We start from the raw sequence: 12,959 nt of genomic DNA, 5'->3' as shown, positions 1-12,959 counted from the left end.
GAAAATCTGATTGCTGTGCATTAACTATGGAGCCTGAGCCGGTTAGCTTAGCTTAGCATAATGCCTGAAAGCAGGGGGGAACAGCTAGCCTGGTTCAAAAGAGACTCACTCTAACATTTCTAAAGCTCACTAATTAACATGTGGTGTCTGGTTTGTTTAGTCTGTAAACAAACAAAAATGTGAACAAAAAAGGAGCTACTTGCTAGAGCTATTTTTTGACAAACAGCAGTTTATCCATCCGCCCAGTAATTCTGTGCAGCGTCCCGGGTCAGTAAGTGGGCACATGTTTTGTAATAGGTCTCTGTAAAGGCACAATGATGCACAACCTGGCGTCCTCACTGTTGCGACAAGACCTTGTGATGATTTTCAGAGTTACCGTGCTGCCAGTGTTTTCGCCAAGTGTTTGTCAAGGATAGGGCTGAACGATTTTTGAAAATAATCTAATTGCGATTTTTTTCCCAAATATTGCGATTGCGATTCGATATTCGATTATTTTTTTAAGCTCTTTGTCTTCTGTATTATTCAACAAAGAATAATAATATAATAATTTATAGTATGAACACACAATTACACACTAGACAGTTAATAAGTAAAAATATAGTATATAGTGTATATATATATATAGATATATATAGATATATATATATATCTATATATATATATATATATATATACACACACACACACACACACACACACACACACACACACACACACACACACACACATATACATAAGTGTATTTTTTTTACAGTGCACAGAGAGAGGAGCTGCCTCCAGCCCCTCCCCCTCGTGAAGTTGCGTGCTGCAGTGTGCACTTGCTCAGAGAGGCTATCGTTGCGTTAGCTAGTTGCTGGTGTTCTTGCCATGGGATTAACTGTACTAATAAAACTATTGAAACACCGCGGCCACGCTGCTGTGAAAGCTCCCCGAACGTCATTTATCAGTCTGATTGTTACCCCTCTCAGTGGAAGCTCCTCCACTCATATCTTTATAACGGAGCTAACCGCTAACCGGAGCTAACCGCTAATCAGAGCTAATCGTTGCCAACCGAGCCTTGAGTTCTGTGTGCCTGTATCCATTAACTGCATGTATGGACTCAAGCCCGAATAAAACCCTTCATTTTCATTTTATTAAAATGTCTGTAAAAGTTTTAAACTACAACTCAGAGTTGTTTGAATGACAGAAATCAGCTCAAGGTACGGCGTAGCGTTAGCATACTAGTTGATGCTTTCTCTGCGGAGTGCAGACTGATTTGCTCTCGCGAGTCATGTGACCAAATCGCAGCCTTTGCGATTAGGAAATCGCGTTTTAACATATCGCGATATTATCGCAAATGCAATTAATCGTTCAGCCCTAGTCAAGGAACAGTTACAGCATCTAACTCCCCCTAATCACATTTTGATTTGTTCTTAGCAAGCACACAGACATTAGCTTGATATTGATCTCATTGTACTCTTGGGAAAAAAAACTAACAAGCGTATTTCTGAAAAACTGTTGTTTTAATATGCTTCCTGTACTTGGATATTGCCCTTATAGCTTTCCTAGAAAGTTCACTTTACTCCAGTCAGAGCTTAGCTGACCTAAGGGAAGTCAGATATTTAGACATTTAAATAGTTTCCACATTGAGCACACTCAACTTGCACACAGTCATTCTCTCTCTTGTTCAGTAAAGGCTCTTTGCTCCTCTGTGCATCACCCTGATGTGACAGAGTACTTTCAAATGTAATCATTGCTCAGAATGAGAAATTGTTTGTGTATTTGCCTTGTCACAAATAAAATGAAATAAATTGGAAAGACAGTGAAAAAGCCATTTCTAAAAAGTGGGTGTTCAAGAGTCCCTCTCTCTTGGTAATGGCTGGCAGAGCTATGGCTATTGGTTATGAATGGAAATGGCCCTGAAATGCCAACTCACATTGTATGTCTGAGTCTTGACTCAGTGTTTGGAGAATGATGACTTGTTCATTTATTCTCGCTTTTGTGCCCTCTGTTTCCTCATGCTCCCATTATCATTGCAGACATCATTATCTCTTTTTTCTTTTTACCCTCTTCTTGTCCTCTTTTCACTCCTGTTAATGTTTATTTATTTTTATTTTTTTGGCATCTGATTTTTGATTTGCCCTACTTTTTGTTGTCATTCGTTTTCCCTAATGTTTTTTTTTTTGTTATTATTTCCTGCTCTGACTTTTTTAATATCCGTGAAACCCAAAGCAGTTTATACATTTTATTTGACCACAGCTGTTTGAGCTTCGAGTCACAGTATATATCGTACACAAATTTTTTTATGCAAATTACATTTTGTGGCAACTGGCCATTGGAAAGAGCGCTGTAAAAGAAAATACTCTCCTTTATTACCAAATTCAAGTCCAAATTGCTTCAGTTATAAGTACCATCCACCAAGGCTGACACCATTCCACCATAAAGTGCCTTTATAATTTGAATATTCTCTGATCTTATTTAAAATTCTAACATTGAAACCCTTCTCCCCATTTGTTTTCTTACTGTGCTTTGCAGTAATGATAGTCATTCAGAGGGTTCAAACTGTGCATAAAGTCTTTTAGAAGACTTTTCAAAGAAAGTTATCTGAGCTCCAATAAACTGGGGGAGGTTTTGAAGTGTTAGTGAATTGGCTGGCATATTAATTGGCATGACCTTGTCTTCCCAAACATATTCCAAGAAAATGTGATTTACATGTTTTGTGTTGTACATATGCATATTGAGTCCTTTCCTTTAACCTTTTCTTTAAATGTCTTTCTCATTCAATCATCTTGCAGACATGCTATAGCACACAAGTCTCTGTGCATTTCATTAGGGCCTAAGTCCTTTGTAACTTTTTATTTTTTACTTTGGTTCCTTTTGCACCACCTCTTCCACTTCCATCTTTGTTTAATCCCCTATCATGTCTGTTAAACATTCCCAGGGAGTTCATAATCGACAACTTATCAGTGGAGAGGAATCACGTGCTGGTTCGTGTTAGTGTGGTGGGAGGTCCGTCTGAGAGGAAGCTTCCTCCTCGAGCACTGCAAGAGGTCAGCTATACTCTACATTTTATTGGTACAATCTATGGTTCCTTTCTACCTCACAGTTTTTGGCGAGTCAAATAGTTTTTTGTACAAAAGAAAAAGTATGTTTTATCCATTGGGGTTGAAGTCAACAACTGATATGGTGTGGACAAAATGCTTTTTTTTTTTTTCTTTATTGTCAGTGTTGTTAGTTGTTTTTATGAACCAGCTAAATGCTATACAACCACCACAATAGAAGCGTTTCTGTGAGGCTGTGGTGGACAGATATTTTGTAGAAATGCCAGTGCCCAAAGAATCCTAACAACTATCCTTTTTGGTGAAATGTTGTTTTCCTAGGTAAGTATTGTTTACGGAACACTTCACAACTGGTGGTTTCTTCGGATAGCACCATAGACCGATACAAGCCTACATCACTGTTTATTGGACATTTGGACAACTGTGATTGCTTTTCATTACATTGTTTCACAGTGCCTAATTATTTTTCTTTCTCTGGTCTGATCATTGCCACTGATTAAAGTGACTAAATGGTATATTTCTTTGTTTAATCTGCCCTTTAATTATTCTTTAATCACAATATTATGAAATTCTTCATTAACACAAACTCAGTCAGAATTTGTGCTACTGGCAATTGAATTTTTTTTTTTTTATTCTTTGCAGCTTTATTTACTCAGCATGTTTTGGGTTATATATCAATTATTTAGGTGTTGTTTATGCTGAACACAAAACAGGAAAGTAATTTACACTGAGGTCAATAAAAGGATATCAAAGAGATTTCGAAAGGGGAGAGTGTAAATTAGTTTAGTGAGTGTTTCCATTGTGTTTCACAGGTTTCTTTTATTCATCTCTCCTGTCACTTGTACAGGGACCAGAAAGCTGTTAAATAAGTACTGATTTTGTGTGAAGTATCATTGTGTTAAAACAATGGTTATTCCTCATGGTGTCTTTCAGGATATATATCGTTAAGTACCTCAAAACACATTGCATGCAGAATTATTATCTTCAGCAGCAGCAGAGTCCCAAAGCTGTATAAGAGAGGCGCCTCACCAACATACATGGCTCTGTGCATCTTTTTCTAACATTGTCAGAGTAGGACATCACCTAAGAGGCAGACTCAAATACCAGGGATAACAGGGATTATCATGAGCAGAAGGCACAGACAATTGGATAACCAGGCCTGCATTTAGAGCACCTTTTTTGGCAAGTCACAAGCTGAGCTATGATTCAAAAGTTATGGTTCTTCAGAACTAACACATGACGAGCGTAAGGAATGTAACACTAAATGACAGTGGGTTAAAAAGAAAGAAAGGAAGGAAGGGATTTAAAATAATATATTAAGGAGGAAAAAACTGATGGAATACAAATATAAACAAATACATGATTTGTTAAACTGCTAACAGCTCTGTGCTAAACAATTGCTCAGTAATTAATTAATTTACGAGTCACTGTTTAACTGCACTACGTTGTTCATACTTTGAAATGTTTATGAATTACAAACAAATGCACCCTACATAATGACACATCAATATCCCAGCAAACTTATAAACAGCCATAACAAGTATGCAGTCAGCAGTGCAGAAATGAATAAAAGACAGTAATGCAAATATGATGCATCTTGTCTGTAATAATTGCATTAGGGTGTAATGAGGTGGCCAAATGGTCAATTGGATCTCTTTATTTGCTCATTCCAGGGAGAAGATCCTTACCCCTGGCCCATGTTTTCAAGCTACCCTCTGCCTCCCTGCTACACTTTGGACCCACCAAAGATCCACCATAACTCACTGGGTAGGAAGAACGTTGATGAAGTTGACAATATGAACTGGTGGATTGTTGTGATTTTGCATCTATATTTTTACAGACTCTGAGATCAGTACATTCCTGGCATCTTCTAAAGACTCAAAGAATGAAGAGAGCTGGATGGAGATCTGCCGGAGACAGTACTTCAAAGTCATGACCTCCAAACCCAACATCTTAACTGGAAAGGGTAAGCTAACCGCTACATAGCTAACACAGCATACATATTGATTTTATATATATATATATATATATATCTATCTATCTATCTATCTATACACACACACACACACACACACACACATACCAGCTGAGATCAGTTGCATTGTTTTTTTTAATCAGGGCAGCAGTTTTCAGATTACATTATGTGCTTACATAATTGCAAAAGGGTTCTCGACTGTTGTAGAAAGAAGTGGCTGATCTTTAATGCAATATCTACATTACCCATTTTATTTATATATATATACTTACGTCGGCGTAAATAGCTAAGATTCAAGGAGGACAAAAATAAATTTAAAATAAAAGAGGGCTGACAATCTTGTCATTAATGCATGCACTGTACAGTGATTGCTTCCTCTCATCAGCACACTGTTGAACTCTGTGAAAGCATCCACTCCCTGCTCTACAGCGCTCATTTAAGGCGTTTCACTGGAAGACCATGATCAAGATATATTATCTTTTAATCTTCCCTCTGCTGTCAAAGCGCTATTTAATTTGGCACACCATTAACAACGCAAAAAGCTGGCATTCAACTTTTTAAGAAACATTCAAGTGAAGTGAAGTAAATTGTAGCATTTATTGTAGACTACTAAATAAACCTACTTCCCAAGCAATTTAGTGAACATTTGCTAGCTCCACGTATGAAGACACAAGTGATTATCACTTGTGTCTTCGACAGGGTTCTACACAGCTGCAAGACAAAAATGATTAATTATACTATCTCTTCATCAAAGCACTCCTGATTAGAATTGTTTGCATGTTCAATACCACACTATCTCATCAGTGTATTGATTGCTTAATTTGGTCTCCTCAACAGCAAGTCAATGAGATGCATTCTTGTGCTCAGGGTCACTGGGTTGAATTGTGATGAGTGTGTTTTCTAATCTGGCTGCACTGCTGCGTATACATTTTTTTTTTTTTTTTTACAGAAGCATTCATGGCTTTGTTGCATGCTAAGCAGTTGCAGGAACATTACTTCACTAACATCCCTTTTCACTTTAAACAAGAGTTTTTTTATGCAGACTTTTGAATAATGGAGAGGAAAGAGGGGTTCTGGGAGTGCTACAGGAAACAAGAAAAAAAGCAGAGTCAATGTAAAATTCCTTTTTATTTCAACGATTGGCCCATTCAATCATCACATATGTAATTGCCATTGTATGATAAATGCTTTTTTAAAACACAGTTCATATTTTGAGATACAGCTTACCTTCCCTGGTGCTGCTTGAGAAGAGTCCTTTTCAAGTACAGGAGGTGTGTAATATATTAAAGGATGACTGGGGGCGAGCCAAAGGCAAATGCTGGGTCGGAAGTGGCTATCAATGGTCATTAACTAGCAGTTTCACACAAGTTTAAAAAGTACATAAAAATAGATTGAAATAATTTAATGCAGTACTTTAAAGGTCCAGTGTGTAACGTGTTTAGTTGTTCATTATCAAAATCTGTGTTGCCCGTTCACAAACTTCTCCTTTTTCATGAATATTTACCACCACCATCAATTCCAATTTTTCCTTTTAGCTTCAAATTTTACATTTGCATTCGCTTGAACTGGGGTAGACGCTCCATATTCATGCGCCATCTTGAAATACGTTAGCCGGTAAGGGACATACAGGACATACTGCTCCGCCTTTCGCGTTTTCACTGTCACATGATAAACTCACAGGTGCTGCTAATGCTGCTAATGGGTATCGTCGCTTCCCGGCCCCGGCAAGTTTGAAGAAGGAAACATGGAGGACCACACGTATTCAAAATCCAAATTTCAGGAACAGGAGTCTTCTTCTTCGCCCAGAAAAAGCGTGAAGGCTACCGTAGCTGTAATACGTACTTTGAACTGCGTGGCGCGAGAGAGTTGATTGCAATATATGATCTCAACGCTAGATGGGAGAAATTCCCACACATTGGACCTTTAAGTGGACCAGAAGTGGTGCTGTTACTTTATATGTTAGCAGTTTAGTAATGCAAGAGCAAATTTAGGGAAAAAATAATATTAATATCAAGTAGGGTAGACTAAATATAAGAAACACCTAAATATTTATAACTGCAAACTAAGCCTCCCAAAGGACCATAACGTTAAATAGCAACTTTTCAAAACCGTTTCAACAAAATCTGAACATTATGAACTTAATGAAGGGGGTTCATTGTAAGGCTTTTGTAAGATTGCATGAACTGGCAACTGAGTCTATATAAATGATACCATCAGTAGGCTGACAATGATTCTCAGATATTACATTTGTGTGGAAAAAAATAAGTATTATCTTCAAGAGCCACTGTGTAGAGTTTGTACGTCTCCTGGGAAAATTAAACATTTATCAAATGAATTAATACAAATGTAAGATTGTATACATGACAATGTTTGGTGTAAGATTCAGTAGTATACTTAAAACATCAGGAGGATTCATTTAGTGATGAATACAGCTATTTTAAAGTCACTATGTAACTTATGTAACTCTATGTAACCGATTTTTCCTGTGAAGTCACATTATGATTTGCGGCAGGTAGATGGCGCTACAGTAACACATTTTGTTGGGTCACAGATTTCTTTGTAACACCGGAAAAGCCTGTGTTATTGTATCTAGCTAGGTAAAAGGTAGCAGGAGATTTCTTTATTTATTTATTTATTTGTAATTTAATGTTATTTTAGTTATCTGTTGTAGTTATGACTGATACTGGGGCAGGACCATCACAGGAAAGAAGGAAATTAAACGAAAAACTAAAAGCTGAAAGGGAAAGACGACGGTTGGGCTTTTACAGATGGAGACAATTACGGGATTGTAAATGATTCAAAACCCATCCCGAATTGGCCATCAGGTATGTTATGTCTATTTCATTCATAAAATAACTTTACAATGCGCGATGTGGTTGTACGTCAGTGGCTAACATTAAAGTACGTCCCCCTTCCATTTAGCGCGGACATTTTATTCCTTTCAGTCTGTGTTTGTGTTGGCCTACTATTTTCTTTTTCCTTGTCCCCCTGTAACGTTACTTGTGTAAAGCGTCTGTGGGTTTCATGAAATGCGCTTTATGAATCTAAGTTATTACTACGTTGGTTGCTACAACAAACTCTTAATGCTTTGGCTCACGATACATCCAAAGTAGGTTAATTTACCGTATGCAACACTGGGAATGCAGCGATGCATCTGTAACTTATTCTTTTATTGTAAATGAATGATTTTCTGTCTAAGCAAAACATTGATCGCGACTATATGACCTCTTGGTAACGCTAACTCAGTAATCTACAGTGGGCAATACAGCACCGTAAAGAAAAGAGCTTTACGACAGCAGGTGTGGTAAAAACACTACTGCTTTTGTCCAAAGCGTTAGGGTTAGAATCAACACAAACTGAAAGTTACATATAGCCACTTTAAGTAATGCAAATATGAAGTTAAATTAGTGATACTTACTGTGAAAGCAGGCTGCCAAATTGGTAAGCTACTTTATATATTAGAAAGAGTCAGTGGAGTGCAGTCAATGGCAAGGAATTCACACAGATACGTTTCTTTCAAATACTCATTAAAGCAAACAATTAAGGTATAAAATAACATACTTTGTTGTTGTTGTAGAGTTGTATGATCTGTATTACCTTTACAAGAGGCCTCATCACTCAGTGTTCCCTCTTTATTTCCACAATTAGATCTTCAGTGACTGTGGGTGGTTTCTTTGTGCGGCAGTGTAAAATGACATTAAAAGCAGCATTGTAAGGGTTTACCCAGGGACAGTCGGGGGCAGTGAAGCTGTAAATAGATACGAGCGGATGCATTTGCAAAGTGTACTGGTGGTGTTATTGTACATGTGTTTTTGCAGCTGAACCATGATCCTGTGATCCTGTCTGTGTCAGACACTCATCCTTCCTAGATGTAATGCTGTTTCATTTCTGAACTATCTATGACTAGTGACCCTTTTGGCCTTTCTTTTATGCAAATAACTCAGGGAATTGCTACATTAAACATGCATACTGTGTATGGTTCACTGAAAATTCTTTCCAAACCACTTACACTGTAACTGAGCTGCCTAATAATGCATATAACAGGATGTTTTCCACATTCTATACAGTAAATGGTTGAAGTTAAGATTGTACTGTAGGCTGATGTACAGTATTTGCCTACAGTAATTGTATTTTCTCAAGGTTTATTTAAGCTGCACTAGCATACATTTAATATATGTGTCTTTTTTCTCCTCAGTGCTGGCTGACCTTCTGGAGATGGTTGTGGCCCATCTTTCTAACTCTGCCACAGACTGCTTCTTCTCTCCGGCACAGTACAAAGGTCAGTGGAGAAGAGCAATACATTCAGATTTCTTCTTGACAATTTAGTCAAAGCAAAATAAATAAAGGGTATTCTGTGGGTCAGTGAAGTAAGCCAGGATCCTTGTACATTGGACATAAATCTGTTTTTTCCCCTGTTCTTGTTACTTACTTTCTGGGTAATGAAAATTCAATAAAATATTCTTTGGGTAAAAGGAGTATTTCATAGTTCTATGGTTTTAGCCTATACATACACTGTAATTTACAGTGTAGTATGGCATGATCTTTATCTTTAATTCCACATTACATACACTTTACCTTACTGTAGTTCTAATAGATACATAAATTCGTACAGTATATACTGTGCCAATGCCTTATTTTGGTGGAATGTATTGCCACTGTCACTATGGGAATATGTTGTTGTGGCTGCCTGACCCGGTAAACCCAAATGTGCAGTAAGGGTGAACTGGGATTGTCTAGAAGAGGGCCCCAATTGAATGTCTAAGAATAGAAGGCGTCCGTACAGAATCTAAAGCCCTCTGAGACAAATTTGTAATTTGGGGCTATATGAATGTATTTGACTTAACATGACTTGACCTTCAGGACTGTAGCCTGGGGGAAATAGTCCGATTACTTAGAAAAGGGCCAGGCAATTTTCAGCAGGGGGATGAGACTGTTGACCTTCACTGGAGCAATTTTCGAGCTGCTACAAAGTTGGAATACTGTGGTGGAGTGTTTTTGACCTCTTTGGTGGAGGTCACTGAGGTAGGCAAAAAGCTCAACAGTGCCGGGAACCAGATGCACCAGCAAGTTATAAAAGTTAGCCTACTTCTAACATTAGTGTTTCTCAAGTGGAGTTTTACGCATGACTAAATAACTGGTTGCACCACACAAAGTAGTTCTTAGGTAGAGATTAGTTGTTACTAAATATTTACATCAAGTAATATGGAATATGTTCGACATATCTGACCTGAAACGTGATAAAGATTTTAAATTACATTTGACAAAAATAACACAACATACCTCAAATAACAAAATGTTATGCCAATAATATTTATAATTTATAATAAATTTTATAATAATATTTTATAATAGTTTTTTTGGGCACAAGTTGCTCAGTTGACTTGGACTCTGTGTTTGAGTTATCCTCCATTATGCTTTCCATGCAGCTGACTGGTCCGGGCAAAGTCACATGACTACACACGCAGTAGAATGTTTTTAAGGTGAAAGTAGTAACAGCTTCAGAATTTCAATGTCGATAAATTTTCAATTAATCGTCCAGCCCTACTGTATAAATACTACTTAATCTGAAAAACACTTATTTCTCTGTACAGATGTAAATAAAAAAATAATAATAATTTACAAAAGATATATCTTTATCACTGTAGTTACTAAGAACTTAGGAAGGACACTGTAGTGATGGATTTATGAATAGCTGGTACAATCCAGGGGTGGATGAGGTCTCCAGATTCTCTGGAGGTGTTGAAGGCTCTGATTATTGTTGTGCTGTCTTGGTTGACACACACAATGTTGTGTGTGTACGTCCGGGACAGTCCCTGTCGGCTGCCAGACGACGGTAAGGAAAGTGGAAACTATTTTTCCTCATTTTCAGAGCAGTGTTTCACCCCAGGTTAAATGTGTTATGTTTCCCATATCAAACGAGTGAATTATTTCAGTAGGTTGGCTTGTTTGTTAGCCGGCGGGCTAAACAACCCGATCAGACTGATGGCGGCGAGAAATAAAAGCAGCTAATTAGTGAATAACCAGAAAGTCTTGCAAACTGAAGTGCTAATTGCATATTTCTCTTATTTTACAACAAATCCCCTCCCAAATACTCTCAAATATAGTAAGTGTTTTCTGAATAAATGGAATAAGTCTTTAATGTTTAATCAAGTTTAATATGATACCTGTCATATTAGTTTAAATAATCACAGATTTAAAACCTACAGTACTGTATGTTTTCAAATCAGTGCATCACTGGAAATAATGAATATTACGTTTGAATTGAATCAACGGTGCTATGTACCTATGCTTAAATAATGTTTTGATGTCTGTGCAATCATCTAGCACTGATTAGTAATATTATCAATAATTATGATACTGCCGCTGCAGGGGATGAACCCAAGTGCAGAGATCAGCCAGAGAGTCAAGTACAATTTTAATGCATTTATGTAGAGCGAAAAGACAAGAGGTTTACAGCGACAAAAACTACAGTGAAGAGCAGAAGTGGAGGAAAAAAGTAGAACACTATGATGGCTGTAGATAAAATAAGCAAATCGGTGTCATCTGTTCAGCTGCTTCTCCCAGACTCAATCACTTAGAAATGAACAGACTTACATGTATATGCTGTAGGAGGTAGTTAGAATGGTTAATTTAAGCGTCACATTGAGTTATTGTTGCAACCTGCATCTTTATGGTAAAAGGTGAAAACACAGTACTAAGCCTGGGATGTAACAACAAAGAGCTCTTCATTAGCAAGGAGATTCAGGATTGTAGTGAAGCTCCTCGCTCCACAGTTTGCAAGGATGACACATTGTCTAAGGCTTTGAGGCAGCAGGTGAATACAGGTTTGTTCCTCACCTGTTCTTGTAGGTTATTTTGTAGTTTCGCATTGCCAGACCTTCCTCCACAGCGCTGCGGAGGAGGGTCTGGCTAGTCCACACAGCATTCTTTGATAGGAGATAAACGTGCTCTGGTTTATTGGCATTTCTTTAAACCAATCACAATCGTCTTGGGTGGCGCCAAGCGCCGCACGGAGCTAAATAGCCTCGGGAAGGAACTTGTTTTGGTGGAACATGTGTACGTTCAAAGGTTGTTTTAGTCGTGCAACAGAAAACTCAGATTGGACAGATAGTCTAGCTAGCTGTCTGGATTTACCCTGCAGAGATCTGAGGAGCAGTTAACCATAGTCCTCATAAATCCACTGGAGTTTAAAATTCAAACACAAAGAAAGTGGAAGGTGACGGACATCCGGCGGAATGAGGGACATCCGGCGGAATTTCCGGCGGCATCTGAACAATCCCAGAAATGAAACGTTGTCGATATAGACTAGTTATTTAGTAACCCGGCATGAACTACTTTAACAAAATAGGAGGAGAGAGGGGCAGTATAGGTTGTGTCAGTGAAGATTAATTGTCTGGCATAACCAGGCTGTTTACTTATGCTGCTCCCTGCTCAGACCTACTAAGCCAACAACTATTAGCATCACTGTAAGTATTGTATCCATATGTCTTTCTTCCAAAAGTAGCACCTTCCTCAGCAGTAAAGGCCTTCCAGTAATTATTATGCTACTCAAACACATTAAACCCGACTCGACGGCTTTTATAATGTAATGTAATTTTATGCAAATGTATTGCCTATGGTAATAGCTTGTTTCCTACAAAATGGTAATATAACCCATTTGAACAGTATGTTTGATTAAAGCGTTAAAGTTACTTGTCATGCCTGATGTAATTTATGTATTATATTAAATTTTCACTCTTTTCAAAATATAATCAAGTATCAGCCATGCCAGAAAGCATTTAGATTCTGTTTAATTACAAAAAGCTTGGTGTTAGATTATATTTAGAGTTTTTACTCTCGTCCCAGGCAACTTTAAAATACTACATTAAATCTAATCCCTTATTGTATTTAAATATGAGTAAAAAGTGCAATATGAGGACAAGATGTAAAAGACAAGGCTATATAAA

The 12,959-nt window shown here is 37.6% G+C and overlaps 1 protein-coding gene across 4 annotated transcripts in view; it reads left to right on the top strand.

The window, feature by feature from the left end:
• tbc1d32 (TBC1 domain family, member 32) overlaps positions 1–12,959 on the top strand; it is a 90,353-nt gene that overhangs the window by 36,880 nt on the left and 40,514 nt on the right. For all 4 annotated transcript variants that reach the window (XM_031321854.2, XM_031321850.2, XM_031321853.2 and 1 more), the window contains exons 25-28: positions 2,921–3,029; positions 4,712–4,805; positions 4,879–5,004; positions 9,209–9,292. In XM_031321854.2, coding sequence (XP_031177714.1) covers positions 2,921–3,029; positions 4,712–4,805; positions 4,879–5,004; positions 9,209–9,292 — 413 coding nt within the window. The remainder of the gene's footprint in view (positions 1–2,920; positions 3,030–4,711; positions 4,806–4,878; positions 5,005–9,208; positions 9,293–12,959) is intronic.

This window comes from Sander lucioperca, chromosome 19 (assembly GCF_008315115.2).
Source record: "Sander lucioperca isolate FBNREF2018 chromosome 19, SLUC_FBN_1.2, whole genome shotgun sequence".
In the NCBI taxonomy this organism is placed as follows: Eukaryota; Metazoa; Chordata; class Actinopteri; order Perciformes; family Percidae; genus Sander; species Sander lucioperca.
This window is presented reverse-complemented; position numbering and strand designations above follow the sequence as displayed.